At 46.2% G+C, this 22,398-nt stretch overlaps 1 protein-coding gene across 7 annotated transcripts in view; it reads right to left on the bottom strand.

The window, feature by feature from the left end:
• CUX2 (cut like homeobox 2) overlaps window positions 1–22,398 on the bottom strand; it is a 552,659-nt gene that overhangs the window by 242,384 nt on the left and 287,877 nt on the right. For all 7 annotated transcript variants that reach the window (XM_033955398.1, XM_033955397.1, XM_033955392.1 and 4 more), the window contains exons 2-3: window positions 21,716–21,826; window positions 5,138–5,185 (exon numbers count right to left, since the gene is read on the bottom strand). In XM_033955398.1, the coding sequence (XP_033811289.1) occupies window positions 5,138–5,185; window positions 21,716–21,826 (159 nt within the window). The remainder of the gene's footprint in view (window positions 1–5,137; window positions 5,186–21,715; window positions 21,827–22,398) is intronic.

Raw genomic sequence — 22,398 nt, 5'->3', positions numbered from 1 at the left:
GTGCCCCCTTGCCAGTCAGGTTTTCAGGATATGTTTATGTTTATTAAAATTTTTATATACCATCTATACAGCCAAAAAAGATTCAAGCGGATATCCACAATGAATAGGCATGAGGTTCATTTGCATACACTGCTTCCATACTATGAAAATCTCTTTCATGCATATTCATTGCACTCCAGGACCAACGTTGGGAAACAGCGTTCTATACAGGTGGAGAGCCAATTCAGGCCTAGAGACCAAAGGCCCCTCCCCTTAGGTGTCTGAGCCAATCTGAGCCTTAGGCCCCTCCCCGTGCATCACATGATGCACCGGGGAGTGAAGACCCACCATTTTGGACTGGCGGGCATACGAGTATGACAGGCTGAGTTTCCCTCCTGATGGACTGAGTTTCCCATCTGCTCCAACTTCTCTGAAAAGGCACAGGAGGAGGTTTTGGGGGAACTCCAGTGGCAGGAGGGAGTGGGCATCCCTCCTGCCTTTTTTTTTTTTGCAGGAGGAAAGGGAGAGGTAGGAGATGTTAGGGGGGGGCGCCTGGTGCGAGATTGGGCATCCCTCCTGCCATTTCACTGCCATGGGGGTGGGGGGGAAGTTGCCATGGCAGGAGGGAGTGGGCCTCCCTTCTGCCATTTTTCTCAGCAGCAAAGATGGGTTGGCATGGCATGGCATTCCTCCAGTTGTTTTCATTAGCGCAGGGAGTCTGTTCCCGGTGTCAGTTCGTCAGGGAGGGCTGTCTTTGGCAGAAGGGGTGTGTGTGCTTTTTTTTCCTAATGGGGCAGATATTGTGCATGTGTAACATGCACAGCATCTGTTCCCATTAAAAATAAAAAGGTTAGACAAGTAAGTGCCTGGTCTTGACCAGTTGCTTTTTTTGGATCGCTAAAAGCGACCACTTTTTTTTTAGCCATGTTAGAGCATCAATCGCTCTACTAGTTGACGTGGCATTTTAATATTAATGAGCTTATCTGTGGAGGAGTGTGTGGCGCAGTGGTTGCAGTTACAGCCTCATCACCCTGGGGTTGTGGATTCAAACTCCGCACTGCTCCTTGTGACCCTGGGCAGGTCACTCAGTCCTCCATAGCCTCAGGTACATTAGGTAGATTGTGAGCCCTCCGGACAGAGAAGGAAAATACTTGAGTACCTGATTGTAAAACCGCTTAGATAATCTTGATAGGCGGTATATAAAAACCTAATAAACTTGAAACTTGCATGGTGGGATTGGGGAATGAGCAATCGTGCAGAAAACCAGGCGGCGAGCAAATGCGATCGTTGCAAAAGCTTTAGTGCATCTGGGCCTCGGTGTTAAAAGTATCTATTGAATCTCAAGATTTAAAAGTCTATTTTTCAATAATGCCATTTTAAGCTGGCGAGACATACAAGTTTCAAGTTTATTAAAAATTTGATATCCCGCCAAATCAGGTTTCAAGGCGGTTAACGTAATTAAAACAATAAGGGGTACATAAAAATGTTTTAAAAGACCAACAAACGCAATACCGATAAACGCAAGTCATTTAATTAAACAATAAGTTAAAAAAATACTTGTAATAGATAACAATAACAGAACATTTCATGTATTTGAACTAATATTATGCCGTGTATCGGCAGCGGTCATTTGTATCACTGCGTACAAACTTTATCGCTATAGCTTCATGGCAAAGAATGTCAATGAGATACAAAATAAAAATCCTACAGAGCAATATTTAAACTCTGTGGCCTGCATTGCTTTTAAATGCCAGCTGTGGCATTTCGTTTTATACCCGGATATTCAGCACTGGCTGCTATCCAGATATTCGGGTTATTAGACAGTCCGCTGCCATTATTTGGATAATGATGACATTCAGTTACTTTCTGGAGAACTGCTCGGCCCACTCAGGCTTTGCCCTGACCAGGGCTTAATTTATAGGAGAATGGCTTGGAATGCAGTCCCTCCATTTCTTTTCAGACTCCAGAGCAGCGGGAATGTTTTCTCCAGTACCTCCCATCTCTGCTTAAATTCATTCTCCTTTAGTGACTGCTGTGCAATGCAAAACTGTGTCTGTAGAAATACATCAGCTGAGACATTCATGTATGCGTGCATTCTTATGTCCTCATGCTCCACCCTCCAAAGGCTAAAATTCTCGATTTTTAGACCCTTTCCTATATTCCCACAGCCACTTGAGAGGGTGGCGCTCCACGGGAGGACCTAACTAAAAATTAAATACCGCTTCACATGCAGTTTTCAGTCAGGTGTTCACGTAGTACCCTGTTTCCCCAAAAATATGACCTAGGCCGAAAATAAGCCCTTGCATGATTTTTAAAGGTGCTCCTAATATTTGCCCTACCTCCAAAATAAGCCCTAGTTAATATTGACTCCCGAAGCCTCCTCCCCCCCCCCCTGAATGTCCCCGACACTTCCTGATACTATCCCTGGAGGAAGCCCGGAGGGGAGCAGGAGGGGACGGAGGGAGCATAGAGCAGAGAACAGTCACTTGAATCTTAACCCAGTCCCCTCTTTTCCTGTTGCTGCCGCCTCTGGCCCACTCAACTCTCTCCCCTGGTGCCACAGGTTCACTTTCTCTTTCACTTACAAATTAACCCCTGGCATCCTGGTTTCAGCACAATCGTCTGAACAATGCTACTGAAAATGACCGATTGGCCCCAGTTAGAGGCCCACTAAATTTTGGTTACAGCCCTGAAACTGGCCCCAAAATCTTTTTTTTTTTCCCCCGTCTGGTTTTGGTTTCAGCCGAAAGGTTGTTTTAATTTTTGGCCACGTTTTCAGTTTCATCTGAACCGAGGGTTACCAGATTTTCCGTCTGGAAAATCCAGACCTCTAGGCCTGTCCCCAGGCCCGCCCATCCCCGCCCCCGATCCCGCCACAGCCCCTCCTCAGATCCCCACCCCACCCCCGCCGCTGCCTGCTCTCGTCAGGCAGGACATCCGCGCGTGCGCGGATATAACACAATGATGTCATGCACATGTGATGTCATCACGTCGTATCCACACATGCGCAGATGCCCTCCTGCCCGAAGGAAAGCTTTTCAAAACACGGACAAAGTGCCGGGTTTTGAAAAGCTGTCCGGACCCCCGGACATGTCCTCAAAAAAGAGGCCATGTTCGGGTAAATCCAGACTTCTGGTAACCCTACCTGAAGCCCCCTCTCCCCCCCCTATAAGCCTCACTGCTCTTAAAATCCCTGCTGGTCTAGGGAGTGTAGCAGAGGCAGGAGTCATCCTCAGTTACTCCTGCCTATTCCAACTCTGCTCTTGAAATGGCTGCCATGACTGGGGCGTCGCTCTTGCCCCGACTACACCACTACCAGGGATTGTAAGGTAGCCTGGAGGGACTGGGTATGCCTTTCAGTGCTATAGAAATGAGAAACAGTAGAGTTGCACTAGGGGAGGGGGCTACTCAAAGGTTTGGTAAATTTCCATGTGATGGTGCCGTAGTCCAGTGGTTCCCAACCCTGCCCTGGAGGACCACCAGCCAGTCAGGCTTCCAGGATAGCCCTAATGAATATGCATGAAAGAGATTTGCCTGCAATGAAGATGATCGGAGTGCAAGATCTGCCCCATGCATATTCATTAGTGCTATCCCGAAAACCCCGACTAGCTAGTGGTCCTCCAGGTCAGGGTTGAGGCCACTGCCGTAGTCCATGAAACCATTGATGCCGTCCATGAGTATTTTGCAGAGTTTGACAAAACCTATTTTTCCTATGATACAAAAAAACTGGAAACTAGCTGGACTAAGTGAATAGCCCTCAATGGAGATTATGTTGTTTAACTTGCTTTTTAACCAAACATTTCAAACCACCCTTGTGTGTGTGTATATATAAATAAAAGGGTAATTTCATAAATAACGTACAGGTTGGCAACATTGGGGAGTGGATGATGCAATTGCAGTAAATCTTGTTTCACTTTCACTTCAGTGCTTGAAGCAGCAGGACGTGTGATTAGGAGCTCTGTATTGTACATAGTGTAGCTGTGACAAGTGTGGGAAATGGAGGCTGCAGGTGTCTCGGGTATCAGAGATCATACATTAAGATTGAAACTCTATGTGGCAAAAACCCGACAGAAATCCACAGTGCGTTACGTGAAGTTTGTGGTGAGTTAACAGTGGACCGTAGCACAGTTTCTCAGTGGGCAACTCGTTTTCGGAGTGGTCATGTGAGCATAGACGATGATGTAAGACCAGGAAGGCCGAAATCAACAACCGATGAACGATGTGTGAAACTCGAGGCTGATTGTCTTGAACAGACAAAGTTCCACGTGGAAGAAATGTCACAGCAGTGTATTATCGTGATTTTTTTGCAAAAAAAAAAAAAAAAAGCACAAAAAAATGCATAAAACCCGACTTCAGTTGCTCTTGGCTGGGCCAATCATTCGTCACAAGGCTCGCCCGCACATAGGGAATGCCGTTATTGAAAAACTACACAAATACGGCTCGGAGGTGTTACCTCGTGCTCCCTACAGCCCAGACATGAGTCCACCAGACTTCGACCTTTTTCCAAAGTTGAAACAACCTATGTGTGGACATCGTTTTGCGTCTCTGGAAGAGGCTTCTTCTGCCGTTACCCGAGCCATTCGGCAACTGAACAAAAATGGTGTCTTGGATGGAATAATGAAACTTCCCGGACGTTGGGACTTGGTCATTGCAAAGCAGGGAGACTATATTGAGGGATTGTAAAGAAATACTTGAAAAAAAACCCCAAAAGCATGTAGATTTTAAAAAATAGTTTGCATTATTTATGAAATGACTCTTGTGTATATATATATATATTTAATTTTTTTTTGTAGTGCAATTGCAAGTAATTCAGTTATTATCTTACACAATAGTTTATATAGTAAATAGACACCTTCAAATGGTTCTCATTCACAAAATCAAACTTGAATTTTCAGTTTTGTAGTTTCAGTTTTGGCCAAAAGGTTTCAGATGGTTTCAGTGGCAGTTTTGGTTTCAGCCAAAACTGAAATATGTAGTTTCGGTTTGGTCTCTAGCCCTGGTCAGCGCTACCTATCTGCTGAGCAGCATCTGTTACCCAGATAAATAACTCTGAATATTGTGGGCTCTGGTTCTTTGACTGTTACTTTACAGAGCTTTTTATCCTATCTGCCATTCACCAAATCACGATGGCTAGTACGAATAAAATGCAAAATCATACCTCGGCCTGGAAACTCTTCAGAACTGGAGCAACCACCTCCCTGATTTCCTGAGGGGGGGGGAGGGGAGGGGAGAGGAAAGAAAGAAACCCAATTTGAAAAAAAAGTAGACTAAGGATGCTTTAATTCATTCACCTTTAGTGACTGCTGTGCAATGCAAAACTGTGTCCTGTAGAAATACATCAGCTGAGACATTCATGTATGCATGCATTCTTATGTCCTCATGCTCCACCCTCCAAAGGCTAAAATTCTCGATTTTTAGACCCTTTCCTATTTTCCCACAGCCACTTGAGAGGGTGGCGTTCCACGGGAGGACCTAACTAAAAATTAAATACCGCTTCACATGCAGTTTTCAGTCAGGTGTTCACATAGTACCCTGTTTCCCCCAAAATAAGACCTAGCCCGAAAATAAGCCCTTGCATGATTTTTAAAGATGCTCCTAATATATGCCCTACCTCCAAAATAAGCCCTAGTTAATATTGACTCCCGAAGCACCCCCCCTTGAATGTCCCCAACACTTCCTGACACTATCCCTGACACTAGTGCTGCCTGATTTGCTGAAAATATTGGACTCATTGATTCAGCAACCCCTACCTCTGCTGATTTAGGAGGCCTCGGAGCAGAGGCATGTCAGTCTCACAGTGGAAGGGTTAGTGGAGTTCTGCTGCACAGGGGGATGGGAAGGATAGAGAGATGCTGCACAAGGGGATGGGTGAGAGGGGAGGAAAGATGCTACACATGAGGGAGGGGGGAGAAAAAAAAGAGGAAGAAATGGGGTGGAGGAGAGGAAGGGATTGTAGGCGTCCTACAGCTGTCTAATCAGCCAATTGGGGGGCACGTTTTCTAAAAAAATGCTCCACAGGAAGGCCGCCTATATTGAAGGTGCTTCTGGGAGCCTAAGGAGTCCCGCAAGCCTGCCTAAGCTCGCCTAAGGCTAGGCGGTAGCCTTAGGCGAACCTAGGCGGCCCTACGCGTCTCCCTTGTACAGCGGGAGACGCTTACAATGTAGGCCAGCAAAATGCTGGCCTACATGGTAAGTAGACGCAGCCGCTATACTTAATCGCGGCCGCCAGTCTCCTCTCCCCCGACAATCGGGGCAGGAGGGTGCCCAACCCCTACTGCCAACAGAACCCCACCATCGCAGGCAGGAAGGTCCTCAACCCTTCCTGCCGGTAGGCCCCGCCCCCAAAGATTACCAGGAGGGTACCCAACCCCTCCTGCTGGACCCCCTCCAATGGCCCCCCCCAACAAACCGCCCTCCCCTCCCTGGACCTCCCCCAATGAAAACCCCCACCCCGGAACCCCCCCTCGGGCTTACCCGCAAGTTGGCCGGATGGGTCCTTGCACCGTCCGGCCAGCAGGCCCGCCTCCGTCCAAATGAGGTGGGCCCACCCCTCCCCTCCCCTCCCCTGCCCAACCCACAGGATCCTAGGGCCTGATTGGCCTGGGACGGGCATCCTATACAGAATCCGGGCCTAAGTGTCGTTAACACTTAAGGTATGGCATGTTTTTTGCATTATTTTAAAGGTAGTTAATAAGTAATAATTTAGTTTTCGTACGTTTATGTGCTTTCCTCCACAGAGCCTTGAAGAAATGATTGGCAGATCATGAAACGTTGGCCATCGTCGGCTTTATATTAATTCAGTGAAGAAGCTGAAGAGCACTAGCATCACGATGTGAAGTTTTGCTCCACTTTATAGCAAAGACAAGTGCTGCTTGCTTTTGATTTTGGACTATCTTTTAAGTCTCAACTAAGGGGTTGTTTCGCCTATGATAGATGACTAGAGGGGAGCTAATGAGCAATTTAAGCTTCCCTTCATAGCTCCAGAGCAGTGATTCTCAACCCTGTCCTGGGGACCCCCCAGCCAGTCGGGTTCTCAAGATATCCCTAATGAATATGCATGAGAGAGATTTGCATATAATGGAAGTGACAGGTATGCAAATCTCTCTCATGCATATTAATTAGGGATATCTGAAAACCCGACTAGCTGGGGGGTCCCCAGGACAGGGTTGAGAACCACTGCTCCAGAGCAACGTTTGCCCTGCAGCTTCTGAGGCGTTTCCCCCAATTTTGATGTACTTTTATAGTTTATTCAAGATATGTCCAGAGCATATATGCTACCAGTGCAAATTTACAACTGGAGTTATAGCATTTGAATTGTTTGTATATTTTTCTTCAGTTCCTCTTTATTCTGTTGCTTTCCAGCTCTACCATTAAGCTTCTCCATACAAAGTATGTGCTTGCTTAGCCCCTTGCTCACTCACAAACTATTACACATATCATACCCATAGCTAGGCTCTATACTTTACCCTGCTTCTGGAGAGATGAAATAATGGTGGGGGAGGGGGGCCACAAATACAGCTTGCCTAGGGTAATGTGACCTTACGTCCCATTTTGAACAGGACCGTCCCATTTTTAGATCACTTGTCCCGTTGTCCCCACGCATAGCTTCAAGACGCCGAAATGTCCCGTTTTCAGAAAGAGCGTCCTGAAGCTGTGCGTGGGGACAACAGGACAGGCGATCACGGAGCCTGGGATTTCTCCCTGCTTCTCCAACGCTGACGCAGCAACAGATCAGGTGCATGCAGCGACTGCACAAGCCTTCCCCCCGTCAATTCTGACATAGGAGAGGAAGTTCCAGGCCAGCCAATCGCTGCCTGGCTGGCCCGGAACTTCCTCTCTGATGTCAGAATTGATGTTGGGCGGGGAGGAAGGGGGGGGGGAAAGGCTTATGCAGTTGTTGCATGCACCTGGCCTGTTGTTGCGGCGGCGGCTTGGAGAAATTGGTGGCGGTGGCTTGGGGGGGACAGGAAGAAAGAAAGAAAGGATGCACAGTCAGAAGGAAGTGCAACCAGAGACTCATGAAATCACCAGACAACAAAGGTAGGAAAAATGATTTTATTTTCAATTTAGTGATCAAAATGTGTTAGTTTTGAGAATTTATATCTGCTGTCTATATTTTGCACTATATTTAACAGGGGGGGTTTCCTGTCCCCTTTTGAGGAAAAAAATAAATGGTCACATTAGCCTAGGGCCCAATGTAGTGTTAATCTGGCCCTGATTACAACCTCCTGATGCTGCATGGCATAGAGACCTGGACATAACTCTGCAACCGGGATGTTGAAATAAGCTTCCCTTAATACAGGCTAGGGTGGAAAGGAGGCCCACACTTGGAATTCATTGCCTATCAGACATGAGCCACTGAGTTCCTCTGTAAAACAACCATTTTTTGTTTGTTAAAAAAATGCCTTTTTTTTGTAAGTGGAAGCAGAGAATATGCAGCAGAGAGCTCCTTATGTGACAACACCACAGATGGTAATTTCCAGGGAGAGAAAATATGTCCTGTTTTCTTCACGTTCCTCTTTACTCAGCAAATTGAAAGCATTTCTCCCTTCACTGGGCTACACATTTGCATTGTGGAATCTATGGGGCTTGTTCACTAAAAGACAGTAAAGAGTTCCACTCAATGTGCATTACATGTAAAAATGTGTGCTAATCGCAAAGCTTATGGAGTTAACCGAGTGGGGGAAACATGATGGCAGATAAAGGCCAAACGGCCCATCCAGTCTGCCCATCCACAGTAACCATTATCTCCTCCTCTCCCGATTGGCTAAGGCTCTTTACACCTGCATTGTGATGTCATAGAGCTTTATGGTTAGAAACATGATGGCAGATAAAGGCCAAATGGCCCATGTAATCTGCCCATCCACATGTAATCTGCCCATCTCTTCCTCTCTCTAAGGGATTCCACGTGCCTATCCCACACTTTCTTGAATTCAGACACAGTCTCTGTCTCGACCACCTCTTCCGGGAGACTGTTTCACGCATCTACCACCCTTTCTGTAAAAAAAAGTATTTCCTTAGATTACTCCGGAGCCTATCACCTCTTAACTTCATCCTATGCCGTCTCATTAGTCCCGTCACCTTCTTCTGTTGTAACACACCTGAGAGACTATGTTCATGTGTGTGACATGCTGAGCACAAATTCACAGCAGAATTAGCCCCCCCCAAAAAAAAAAAAAAAAAAACCACCTAATTATTTTGTTGTTAATAATGATGCAGGGAAAATGCAAAATATTCTAAGACAGAATTTATTTTTGAATCATTACATTACATTACATTAGGGATTTCTATTCCGCCATTACCTTGCAGTTCAAGGCGGATTACAAAAGGTTAATTTAAATAAAAAACAGAGTTACAATGATTAGCTAGAGAGGTAAGTTGTAGATCTTTTAAACATTTAACGGGTTGTTGAGGGTGAGGTGGTTTGTAAAAGAATTAATAGGTGGTCATAGTGGAGGTTCTTTTGTTATTATTAGTGCAGTGATGGGTAGATCAGATGTCAGTTTTAGAGTTACAAAGAGGTCGTGATGTTATTGCTGCTTCAGGAATTTCTTGAAAAGTGTGGTTTTTATTTCTTTTCTGAACGTCCTATAGTCTGGGGTGGTCATCAGAAGGTTGGAGATCTGGTTGTCCAGCCTTGCGGCTTGAGTGGCTAGGAGGCCGTCGTGTAGTTTTGTCCTTTTTACATCCTTGATTGGGGGTGGTATGAATGGGGAGTGCGTTTTTCTATGTCTGGTAGTGGGTGCTTGGATGACGCGATTGTTCAAGTATGCGGGGCTGTCTCCGTGTAGGGTTTTAAATAATGTGCAGTAGAATTTGAATTGGATTCTTTCTTGGATTGGGAGCCAATGTGAGTTGATGAAGGCTTCAGTGATGTGGTCATGTTTTCTCAATGAGTAGATGAGTCTCAAAGCTGTGTTTTGGATTGTTTGGAGTTGTCTAATTGTGGTTGCAGGGCAAGGAAGGAGGAGGATGTTACAGTAGTCCAATATACCTAGTATTAGGGATTGTACTATGAGTTGGAATTGTGTTCTTTCAAAGAATTTTCGGACTTGTCTTAGATTTCTCATGATTGCGAATGATTTCTGAATTGTTTTATTTATTTGCGGTTGCATAGTGCAGCATCTGTCTATGGTCATGCCAAGCAGTTTTATGGTGGTTTGGATGGGATACTTGATTGCGTTTATCTCTAAGTTGGTTGTGGTTTGGACCTTGTCATTTTCGAGAAGGATGAATTTGGTTTTGTCTTGGTTGAGTTTAAGTTTGTGATTTTTCATCCAGGTTGTGACTGTTTCAAGTGTTTGGTGAAGTTTGTCTGTCATGGTAGGTGTAGAATGATCGTATGGGATGAGGATGGTGATGTCATCAGCATAACTATAGGTGGTTATGCCCAGGTTGTCCAGATGCGTTCCTAGAGAAGCGGTGTAGAGATTGAAGAGGGTAGGGGATAGTGGAGATCCTTGTGGTACGCCGCAGGGGTTTGACCAGGATTCTGACTTTTCTTTGTTTGATTTTACACTGTAGGTTCTGAGTTTTAGGAATCCTTCAAACCAAGAGTATACTTTATCTGAGATGCCTATTGCGTCTAAGATCTGTAGAAGGATGTTGTGATCCACTAAGTCGAATGCCGCAGTTAGGTCCAGTTGTATGAGAAGCATTTTTTTCCCTGTACTAAGGTGTTGTCTTACGGTATCCATAAGGGAGCCTAGTAGTGTCTCTGTACTGAAGTTTGTTCTGAAGCCTGATTGCATGGGGTGGAGTAGGTTGTGGTCGTCTAAGTAATTGGTGAGGAGTTTGGCTACTAAGCCTTCTATAATTTTGACATATAGCGGAATGGAGGCTATAGGTCTAAAGTTAGATGGGTGGTTTTGTGGTGCTTTTGGGTCTTTTTGGATTGGGGTGATGACGATTTCACTGAGGTCAGCAGGGAATGTGCCTTCTGTGAGCGTGAATTGAATCCATTGTAGAACTATGGTGCGGAATTTTACACTAGAGGTGGTAAGGAGATATGAGGGGCAATGGTTGAGGTCACAGGAGGCATGACTGTATTTTTTGTAGAATTTGTTGAGTTCTGGCCATTGTATGATGGGGAATTGAGTCCAAATTCTGTCTGCTGCAGTTGCCTCTTTTCCTGAAGGGTGGATTGTGATAGTGTTTTGATGGGATGGATTAAGGATGAGAGTGGCTCTGGTGTTGGTAATTTTGTTCTTGAAGTGTTCTGCTAAGAGGGTGGGTGATGGTGGAGGGGTGTTCGTGGTGGTTGTGTATGGTTTGGTGTCTGTTAATTCTTTCAGGATTTGGAATATTTTTTTGGAATCTTGGGTTTCCGTGCCTATGAGATTGGTATAGTAGCTTTTCCTCTTATCCCTTAGTAGATTTTTGTATTGTTTGTTGATTTTTTTCCAGTCGGTTTTTGTTTGATCTTGGTTCTTTTTTCTCCATTTTCTTTCTAATCTTCTACACTGTCTTTTAAGTTGGAGTAATTCATTATCAAACCATTGGTCTGATTTCCTGCTTATTCTGGTTTTGGTTTGTAGGGGGGCCAGATCATCAAGGATGTTGGTGGACACATTTTTCCAGTGGGAGATGAAGTTTTTTGGGTCGCAGTCTTGGATAGTTTCGTCTACATTTGACCAAAAAATGGTTGGGTCGATATGTTTGCGTGTGGTATATGTAGTTTTTTTAGATTGAGGTGTGTGTTTGGTCTTGGTCCAGTTGATGTTGAAGTTGTATGTGTAGTGGTCTGACCATAGGGATGGGGACCATGTTCCGTTAGGAGTTTGGATTGCTGGATTGGATGGTTGGTGAGTCATGAATGCAGCAATGTCCAGTTGATGACCTTTTTCATGGGTGGTTTGTGGGTTTAGGATCTGGAAGGATAAGGCATTGAGGAAGGATAGACAGTTATTTGCTGGTGTGGAGGTTGTGTCTTCTAGGTGTAGGTTTAGGTCTCCTAGGATGAGGTTGTATTCTGCTGTTAGTGAGTTTTGGTAGATGAAGTTTTCAAATTCAGGTCTCACTGTGGTCCAGTTTCCTGGTGTTATGTAGCAGAGCAAGCAGTTTAGTGAGTTTTTTAGTGTTGGGTTTGTGAGATGACACGCTAGGAAATCCATTTGTGGAGTGGATGTTTTTTCAAGTATGTTTAGAGTTAGGGAGTTCTTGAATATTATTGCTAGTCCTCCTCCTCTTTTTTTTTCTCTGCAGGTTACTGTTATTTTGTATCCCGGCGGGCATACTTCTTTTATTCTAGGGTCTGTGTCTGAGGTTAACCAGGTTTCAGTGAGGAATAGGCAGTCAAGTTTTTCAGTTTTTATCCAATTTTTTATGTTTTCTGTTTTGGGTCCTAGTGCTCTGATGTTAACATAGGCACATGTAAGGGAGGTTGTGTCAGTCTGGGGAATGTGAGTTGTTTCCGGGTATATGAGTGTTGTGGGAGATGGATGAGATTTTGTTTTCGGAAGTGATGATCTTCTTCTCCAGGTAACAGTGATGGGGTGTTGAGTGCTGGCGTGGTGGTTCGAGTTTCTTGATGTGAGTATTCTTCTGTTGGGAAGTTGGAAGTTGGTTGTACTGGAGGATGTGGTTGTGGTGGGTAAGTTGTTTGCTGCTGCTTTCCAACTAGAAATGAGGAGGATTATCAAAAGGGTGGCTAGTGTGTGTGTGTGCAGGGAGAGCTTAATTTTTGATGTCTGGTTCGGAGTATTAGGTAGAAGGTATGGTTCTCCCTTTGAGTCCCGGCTGGATTGAGAGTGGCTGGTTTTTTCGTGCTGGGAGGAGGGGGAGGAGCGGGGATCTCACGCTCCTTACCTTATGTTGGGAGTCGGAAGGAGGTCTTGTGGGTGGTCTTTGGGCGTAAGGTGTTCCCGGTTCCAAGGTGCGCCTTCGTCGGCACGCCGAACGGCGGCGCACCGTTGGCGTTGTGTCTTTTTTAATCAAATATGTCCTCCGGCTGGATCGGGGGGGCGGAGCAGGGCTCCCACGCCGGCCCGAACTGGCTGGCCTCTGTGCAGTGGTGCGTTGTGTCTTTTTTAATCAAATATGTCCTCCGGCTGGATCGGGGGGGCGGAGCAGGGCTCCCACGCCGGCCCGATCTGGCTGGCCTCTGTGCAGTGGTGCGTTGTGTCTTTTTTAATCAAATATGTCCTCCGGCTGGATCGGGGGGGCGGAGCAGGGCTCCCACGCCGGCCCGATCTGGCTGGCCTCTGTGCAGTGGTGCGTTGTGTCTTTTTTAATCAAATATGTCCTCCGGCTGGATCGGGGGGGCGGAGCTGGGCTCCCACGCCGGCCCGATCTGGCTGGCCTCTGTGCAGGGGTGCGTTGTGTCTTTTTTAATCAAATATGTCCTCCGGCTGGATCGGGGGGGCGGAGCAGGGCTCCCACGCCGGCCCGATCTGGCTGGCCTCTGTGCAGTGGTGCGTTGTGTCTTTTTTAATCAAATATGTCCTCCGGCTGGATCGGGGGGGGCGGAGCAGGGCTCCCACGCCGGCCCGATCTGGCTGGTCTCTGTGCAGTGGTGCGTTGTGTCTTTTTTAATCAAATATGTCCTCCGGCTGGATCGGGGGGGCGGAGCTGGGCTCCCACGCCGGCCCGATCTGGCTGGCCTCTGTGCAGTGGTGCGTTGTGTCTTTTTTAATCAAATATGTCCTCCGGCTGGATCGGGGGGGCGGAGCAGGGCTCCCACGCCGGCCCGATCTGGCTGGCCTCTGTGCAGTGGTGCGTTGTGTCTTTTTTAATCAAATATGTCCTCCGGCTGGATCGGGGGGGCGGAGCTGGGCTCCCACGCCGGCCCGATCTGGCTGGCCTCTGTGCAGTGGTGCGTTGTGTCTTTTTTAATCAAATATGTCCTCCGGCTGGATCGGGGGGGCGGAGCAGGGCTCCCACGCCGGCCCGATCTGGCTGGCCTCTGTGCAGTGGTGCGTTGTGTCTTTTTTAATCAAATATGTCCTCCGGCTGGATCGGGGGGGCGGAGCAGGGCTCCCACGCCGGCCCGATCTGGCTGGCCTCTGTGCAGTGGTGCGTTGTGTCTTTTTTAATCAAATATGTCCTCCGGCTGGATCGGGGGGGCGAAGCTGGGCTCCCACGCCGGCCCGATCTGGCTGGCCTCTGTGCAGTGGTGCGTTGTGTCTTTTTTAATCAAATATGTCCTCCGGCTGGATCGGGGGGGCGGAGCAGGGCTCCCACGCCGGCCCGATCTGGCTGGCCTCTGTGCAGTGGTGCGTTGTGTCTTTTTTAATCAAATATGTCCTCCGGCTGGATCGGGGGGGCGGAGCAGGGCTCCCACGCCGGCCCGATCTGGCTGGCCTCTGTTTAAATTATCAAATTTTAATTTTCCTTAAAGAAATACAGGTTTTATGCTACCTAGGACTATATACCTATTTCAGTAAGTAGTTGAACGGTAGACAAATTCATACTAATTTTCTTTCAACATCAATAAACCTTTACCCATTCTAGGGTAACATAGTAACTGACAGCAGATAAAGAACTGAATGGTCCATCCAGTCTGCCTGTTAGTTGCATGCGTTATAAATTCATGATTAGACTGTCTTATTTTTTTTTTTTAATATCTCTGGACCATAGACCGTAGAAGTCTCGTCCGACTAATCTTTGGCTTGAAAAAATCTGACCACATCATCCCATACTACAAGAAACTCCACTGGCTACCTATAGGCAAGAATAATTTTCAAATTCGGCTGCCTCTGCTTCAAGACTCTTGTCGGCAGCGCAACCACCGACCTCCTGAAACACCTCACCCTGCAGGAAAAACTCCGCTTCTCACACAGAACACTGCTGTTCGCATTCCCTTCCCCCAAAGGATGCAAATTCAAAAGATTCCTCAACAGAAGACTCTCCTTTCAAGCAGGGATCTGAAACAACACCTTAAGTGACCTAATCCTGAACGCTCTAACATACCAGTCTTTCAGAAAATCACTAAAAACCCACCTATTCGGCAAAATTCACCTGATCCTCCAAATCTGTGCGACACCTCTTCCTCCTACCCTATGCCACCTCATCACATAACTGTCTTTCTATCCCTCCCCAATTCTAACCGATGTTACCTCGCGACACCTACCTCATCTTACACACCTCTTCCTCCTACCCTAAGCCACCTCATCACATAAATGTCTTTCTATCCCTCCCCAATTCTAACCGATGTTACCTCGCGACACCTACCTCATCTTACACACCTCTTCCTCCTACCCTAAGCCACCTCATCACATAACTGTCTTTCTATCCCTCCCCAATTCTAACCGATGTTACCTCGCGACACCTACCTCATCTTACACACCTCTTCCTCCTACCCTAAGCCACCTCATCACATAACTGTCTTTCTATCCCTCCCCAATTCTAACCGATGTTACCTCGCGACACCTACCTCATCTTACACACCTCTTCCTCCTACCCTAAGCCACCTCATCACATAACTGTCTTTCTATCCCTCCCCAATTCTAACCGATGTTACCTCGCGACACCTACCTCATCTTACACACCTCTTCCTCCTACCCTAAGCCACCTCATCACATAACTGTCTTTCTATCCCTCCCCAATTCTAACCGATGTTACCTCGCGACACCTACCTCATCTTACACACCTCTTCCTCCTACCCTAAGCCACCTCATCACATAACTGTCTTTCTATCCCTCCCCAATTCTAACCGATGTTACCTCGCGACACCTACCTCATCTTACACACCTCTTCCTCCTACCCTAAGCCACCTCATCACATAACTGTCTTTCTATCCCTCCCCAATTCTAACCGATGTTACCTCGCGACACCTACCTCATCTTACACACCTCTTCCTCCTACCCTAAGCCACCTCATCACATAACTGTCTTTCTATCCCTCCCCAATTCTAACCGATGTTACCTCGCGACACCTACCTCATCTTACACACCTCTTCCTCCTACCCTAAGCCACCTCATCACATAACTGTCTTTCTATCCCTCCCCAATTCTAACCGATGTTACCTCACGACACCTACCTCATCTTACACACCTCTTCCTCCTATCCTAAGCCACCTCATCACATAACTGTCTTTCTATCCCTCCCCAATTCTAACCGATGTTACCTCGCGACACCTACCTCATCTTACACACCTCTTCCTCCTACCCTAAGCCACCTCATCACATAACTGTCTTTCTATCCCTCCCCAATTCTAACCGATGTTACCTCGCGACACCTACCTCATCTTACACACCTCTTCCTCCTACCCTAAGCCACCTCATCACATAACTGTCTTTCTATCCCTCCCCAATTCTAACCGATGTTACCTCGCGACACCTACCTCATCTTACACACCTCTTCCTCCTACCCTAAGCCACCTCATCACATAACTGTCTTTCTATCCCTCCCCAATTCTAACCGATGTTACCTCGCGACACCTACCTCATCTTACACACCTCTTCCTCCTACCCTAAGCCACCTCATCACATAACTGTCTTTCTATCCCTCCCCAATTCTAACCGATGTTACCTCGCGACACCTACCTCATCTTACACACCTCTTCCTCCTACCCTAAGCCACCTCATCACATAACTGTCTTTCTATCCCTCCCCAATTCTAACCGATGTTACCTCGCGACACCTACCTCATCTTACACACCTCTTCCTCCTACCCTAAGCCACCTCATCACATAACTGTCTTTCTATCCCTCCCCAATTCTAACCGATGTTACCTCGCGACACCTACCTCATCTTACAAACCTCTTCCTCCTACCCTAAGCCACCTCATCACATAACTGTCTTTCTATCCCTCCCCAATTCTAACCGATGTTACCTCGCGACACCTACCTCATCTTACACACCTCTTCCTCCTACCCTAAGCCACCTCATCACATAACTGTCTTTCTATCCCTCCCCAATTCTAACCGATGTTACCTCGCGACACCTACCTCATCTTACAAACCTCTTCCTCCTACCCTAAGCCACCTCATCACATAACTGTCTTTCTATCCCTCCCCAATTCTAACCGATGTTACCTCGCGACACCTACCTCATCTTACACACCTCTTCCTCCTACCCTAAGCCACCTCATCACATAACTGTCTTTCTATTCTTCCGCAATTCTGATTGATATTACCACGCTGTCCTTACCGGACCTCTTGTTGTACACCGTCTTGAACTGAAAAGGTATGACGGGATATAAATAAAGCTATTAATACATTAGGGATTTCTATTCCGCCATTACCTTGCAGTTCAAGGCGGATTACAAAAGAATTATTAAGGAAGTATTACAACAAGAACTTACCAAAAAAAAATAAAAATAAGAAATTTGGTCATTTTCAAAGAGAGTAAGAAATGAGTATGGTTATTTGTTTGGGGTAGTTGGCTTTAGTGAGAGGTGGTGTTTGAAACTTGTGGTGTTATTTCTTTTTTTTCAGGGATTTCTTGAAGAGTATGGTCTTTATTTCTTTTCTAAAAGTTTTGTAGTCTAGGGAGGCCGTCAGTATTATTACTATTGTTATTATTATTACTGTCCTTAGGTTCCAACTACTGGAGCTATCATCAAAGCTCCCTCCGGCCTATCCAAACCATATCGTCATTTGCGGCACAGCGTTCTCGTGTTCCAAATTACTGGAGCTCCTGTCAAAGCCCTCCCCTGTCCATCCTAAACTGAATTGCCCTATATGGAACACAGACTGTGCCGGATTGCCCAGCTCTTCAAATTATACCATTTATTTTCTAATTGGAGATCCTCTGTGTGGAGCATTCTATTTTTTTTAAAAAACTGCTTAAAACTAAGCTATTCGTTGATGCTTATTTATGATACGGTATGACCATTATTCCCCTGAAATTGTTTTTCTTTACCATAGTCGATGAGCAATTGTTGAACGTATTTTTAAAGGCATTTTTGTTGTCGTTAGCTATATGTATGACGATTTTGCATTCCAGTGTATTTTTATGTTTTTACGTATGTTACTTTGGAAACTGCTGAGACTTTTGGCGGTATACAGTACTGCCCCGAAATTCGCTGTCTATGTCAAATTTTTGGCGACACACCAGTGCGTCCCGACATGATGGTTGAGAATCACTGGGCTAGACAAATCTGGATGGGCTGGAGCGGGCTTTGACGCCAACTCCAGGAGTTGGGGAGTATGTCCAGTGCTGGGCAGGCATCTACAATCTGTACCCTGAAAATGGCAAGGACTAGTGGCATAGTAAGGGTAGGAGGTGCCCCCACCACCTCCCTGCGCCCTCGCTCCTTCCCGTCCCCCACTCTATACTTGCACTCTCCTTCCCCCCCACCTCTAAATCTTCGCCAGCGTGAGTGGCTTCTCCATCATGCTCCATGCGTCAGCGTTGGATTTCCCTCTGATGTCACATCCTGGCCCCGTGATCCAGAAGGGATTCAGAGGGGAACCAGGCTGGTGTGAGCAACAGGCAGGAGAATTTGCTCACAGTATCAAAGATCTACAGAGGTACAGGGTGGGGGGAAGGGGGAGGAGAGGGATAGTGTGAGCAGGGAGGAGAGGTGCCAGCCCCCCCCCCCACACACACACACATTTACTACGTCACTGGCAAGGACAGATCAAGAGGAAGAATATATTTTTTATATTGCACCACGTGCTATATGTTTATCTTATTGGGCAGACTGGATGGACCACACAGGGCTCTAGCTGACATTATTTTCTATGGGCCCCTTTTACTAAGGTGTGCTAGCGTTTTAAGCGCACGCACAAAATTACTGCGCGCTAAACTGCACGGTACGCTTCTAGAATAACGCCAGCCAACGCTGGCGTTAAGGTCTAGCGCGCGGGGCAATTTACCGCGCGTTAAGGCCCTAACGCACCTTAGTAAAAGGAGCCCTATATTTCTTTGTAAAAAGGGGAGGCATGTGTTAACTCTACAGCTATTTTCATCTCCTGCAATTACAGCTGCTGCTACAAAGCCAAAGGAATTACTGCTTGGTATTACTTAACTGCCTATGACTTTCTGTACACATTAGATATATATCCGTTACATATATTGGGAAACAAGAAATACTGTCCTTATCGCTCAATTTATGAGCGAGAAAGACAACAGCTCAGAAGAGATAAAGTGTCCATCGAAGAAACCATAAGCTGTAAATCTGAGCTGGTGAGAAACGGGGACACTCGCCAGGACCCTTTGTAGCATTTTACCTCTTTACAAATGTTGAGGTGAAAAGCTGGCCACAAATTATGAGATTTACGCTCACGAGGAAACCAAATCCTTTATGGACAATGCATACGATGGGTGATGAGAGTGAGGTCACATGTGGGCTTACAGAAAAGGTGTGGGGGGGGGAGCGATAAGTGAAATGAAGTTGGGGGTCTATCTGAAAACTCGTGATAACCCATGACGGAAAGCTGGTCAAAACTACTAGAGGTCTCTTTTATGAAGCAACGCTAGCGAGTGGCGTGCGTCAAACGCACCGAAGCTCTTTAAATCCCTCTGGGTTTTGGTGCATTTACTGGTGCAAATTTTTTGATAAAAGAGACCCTAAGGGGTATTATTTGTTTTCTCTTGCCTTAGCTTATCTCTAGTGTTGAAAAGCTGCGAGGAGAAACTCAAGTCGCTGCGAGCAGGAGGGAAAACAAAAGGACCTCAGTGACATCTTCTGTGATGACGGACAACATCTACTTATTTCAGCTCGCACAGCTGAGGATCCAGCCCAGCTGCCGGCTCTAGACGCTGGATTCTTTGTCTGACATGGCTCCATATTGAAATCAATCTTGTCCTCGTTCTCTGCTAATTCTGCCATTCTGAGTAGATAAGCCTGCAAATTCTCGTATTTCATCCAGCACCCGTTTGCCATCCCACTCTCCAGGACTTGTATTTTGCGTTAATGAGCAAGACCAGTCACAGAATGTTACCATTTGAGGCCTTACTCTAGCTGGGAAAAAAGCACTTTGAAGCAATAATGCCATAAACCCATCATTCTTTGTTTGTTATTTCAGGCTCTGGTTTAGGCCTGTGGGGTATTACGGATAACAGGGGGCGCCAGTGTAAGACAGTGGATGCCAGACTAGATTAGCCACTGGTCTGCCCCAGTGATTCTCAATCGAGTCCTCAGGACACCCTCGTTCTTTTCAGATATCCATAATGAATATGCACGAGACAGGATTTATTCACAACGGAGGCAGCGCATGCAAATTTTTCTCGTGCACATTCATCGTGGATTTCCTAAAAACCTGATTGGCTTAGGAATGGGTCGAGAACCCCTGATTTTGCCCCATGCAACCACTCTGACCTTTCCATGAGCACGCTTTGGAGGGCTGTCCGAGTGCTCAGATGGATTTGCAAAACCCGGCAGCTTGTCCTGGTTTTGAAAAGCCTCAAGCTCAGGACCGCGTTTGGAGGGTCTCCAAGCATTGCGCAGAGGCCATGCGATGACATCACAGCATGCGCGCATGTGGACGACATCATTGCATCGCATCCACACATGCTCGGAGGCTCTCCAGACGTGACCCCGAGCTCGGGGAAGAAGAGAGGAAGGTAGTGTGGGGGGTGGGCCTGGGGGCGGAATGGAGTATGACAGGGCGAAATGGGGCGAGGCCATGTGTCCTCTTTTAGCCCAATCACAGTTACAAACCAGCCTTCCCTAATGTTTTATCCATTTATGTTCCTTTTCTCTATCATAATTGTAGTTCTACCCTCCTTTCTTAACCTCCAGTAAGTGATCGTTTTGTATCGGTCTGGTTATGTGTTTTTGCCTTAATCTTTTTTTTATTTTTTAAGTTCATGAAATTTTTATTGGCATTCCAAAAACGAAAACATAAATCGTTTAGAAATTTTTATAAGTGTTTTATCAAATTTTAAATAAAACTTGGATTTCTATAGTGCTGCTAGATGTACGTAACACTGTACATTAAAACATTCAAGATACAGTCCCTGCTCAGTAGAGCTTACAATCTAATCAACAGACAAACAGAGAGTAGGGGGGTTAGGGAGTTTCTCAGGCAGGCATGGGTGCTTTATCCCGCCAACCACATCACAACGCACTCGCTTATCGTCTGCACCCAGGGCGAACCATCCTTCGCTGCCCCACCTTTAATATGCCGCTGGCCCAAAGGGGACTCGTTGTCACTTTGAATCCATAGCAAATTGGTAGGACTAGGGGCAGTGGCATTCCGTACCATGCCGGCTGGCAAAATGTGCGGCGGCAGCACTCATGCTAAGAGTTTCAATGTATACTAGTGGTTCCAAGCTTCACTGCAGGTCCCATCTTCAAGGACCCTCAAGTATTACTATCGGGGACAAATGCAGAACGTCTTGTCAGGTGATCAAATGACACAACTGCGAAACCTAAAAAGGAGGGCGTCGGGAACATTTACAAGCAAGCTATTTTCAACTGCTGATTAAAGGATAGACGTAAAACGATGACACTATCTCTTTTCCCTGGTGCTTGGTGACAAGTCTGTCACAAATGACAGGGCCACCTCCAGTACTTTTAGAGAATTGAGACCAACATAAATGACTGACTCTGCATTCTTCACAACGTCAGCATGAAACGCTGATGAACTGTGACAGCGCTGTCCCGAGCAGATATCTATTCCGCTGGATTGGGGGGCGGGGGGGGGGGGGAAGGAAGGGAGAGGAATCAGCACACTGAAAAGTACCACGCAGTGCAGTATACTCCACATGCCAACCCAGCTTCCTCTTATTTTCGTTTAATTAGGCTTTTATGTAATTAGTCACTTATACCTAACTGTCAAACTATACACAGGAGAACTATGCACTCAAAGTGGGTTAATTCCGTAACAGCAAATATACCATACCTCTGGCGCATTTTTCTTAAATTCCCGACTGAGTTCAATTAAATGTTTGTAAGAATGTTCGCTTTCTTCCTGCCGAGCAGCCAGCTCTGATGCAACAGAATTCAGTTCCTTCTGCAAAAGCAAAAAAAAAAACAAAAAAGGATAGTTCATTTTGAAGTTATATATACATTCTCACGCACACGCACACATGCAGACATGTCAAATACGTCACGTCATAGGTACTGTATTCATTATAAAAGCGAACCCATTTTTAGATCGTCGGAGGCTGAACCGATCAATACTCATCCGCAAAGTTTTTCAAAGGGACGGGTGGTCCAAGTTCAACAGAAGCTGTTTAAAAAAAAAAAAACCCACCACATTGTCCTGCCAGGTTTTAGCAGGGATGCTGCTGCTGCCAACTGCCATATATCAGAAAAGGAATGCAAGCCAACTATGACATACCTGCGCTTAAGTGTTCATAAATAAGCCCTTAAAGATATATATGGATTTTTAATTTTCAGGCAATCTGGAAAGTGAAAGTGCCAAAATAAACGAACCCTTTTGTGTTTTCCACTTTAGATCAGCTGCAGTTCACCACAAGTCCAGGAAATGTTTCATTCAGAAACTCCTATTTATTTCAACGAACTAAGCCCCCCCCCTCTTTTTTTTTTTTCACAAAACCGCGATAGCGGTTATTAGCGCAG

The sequence above is a fragment of the Geotrypetes seraphini genome, chromosome 8, assembly GCF_902459505.1.
Source record: "Geotrypetes seraphini chromosome 8, aGeoSer1.1, whole genome shotgun sequence".
Taxonomy (NCBI): Eukaryota; Metazoa; Chordata; class Amphibia; order Gymnophiona; family Dermophiidae; genus Geotrypetes; species Geotrypetes seraphini.
The sequence above is the reverse complement of the archived record's forward strand: the minus strand, read 5'-3'. Positions and strand labels throughout refer to the sequence as shown.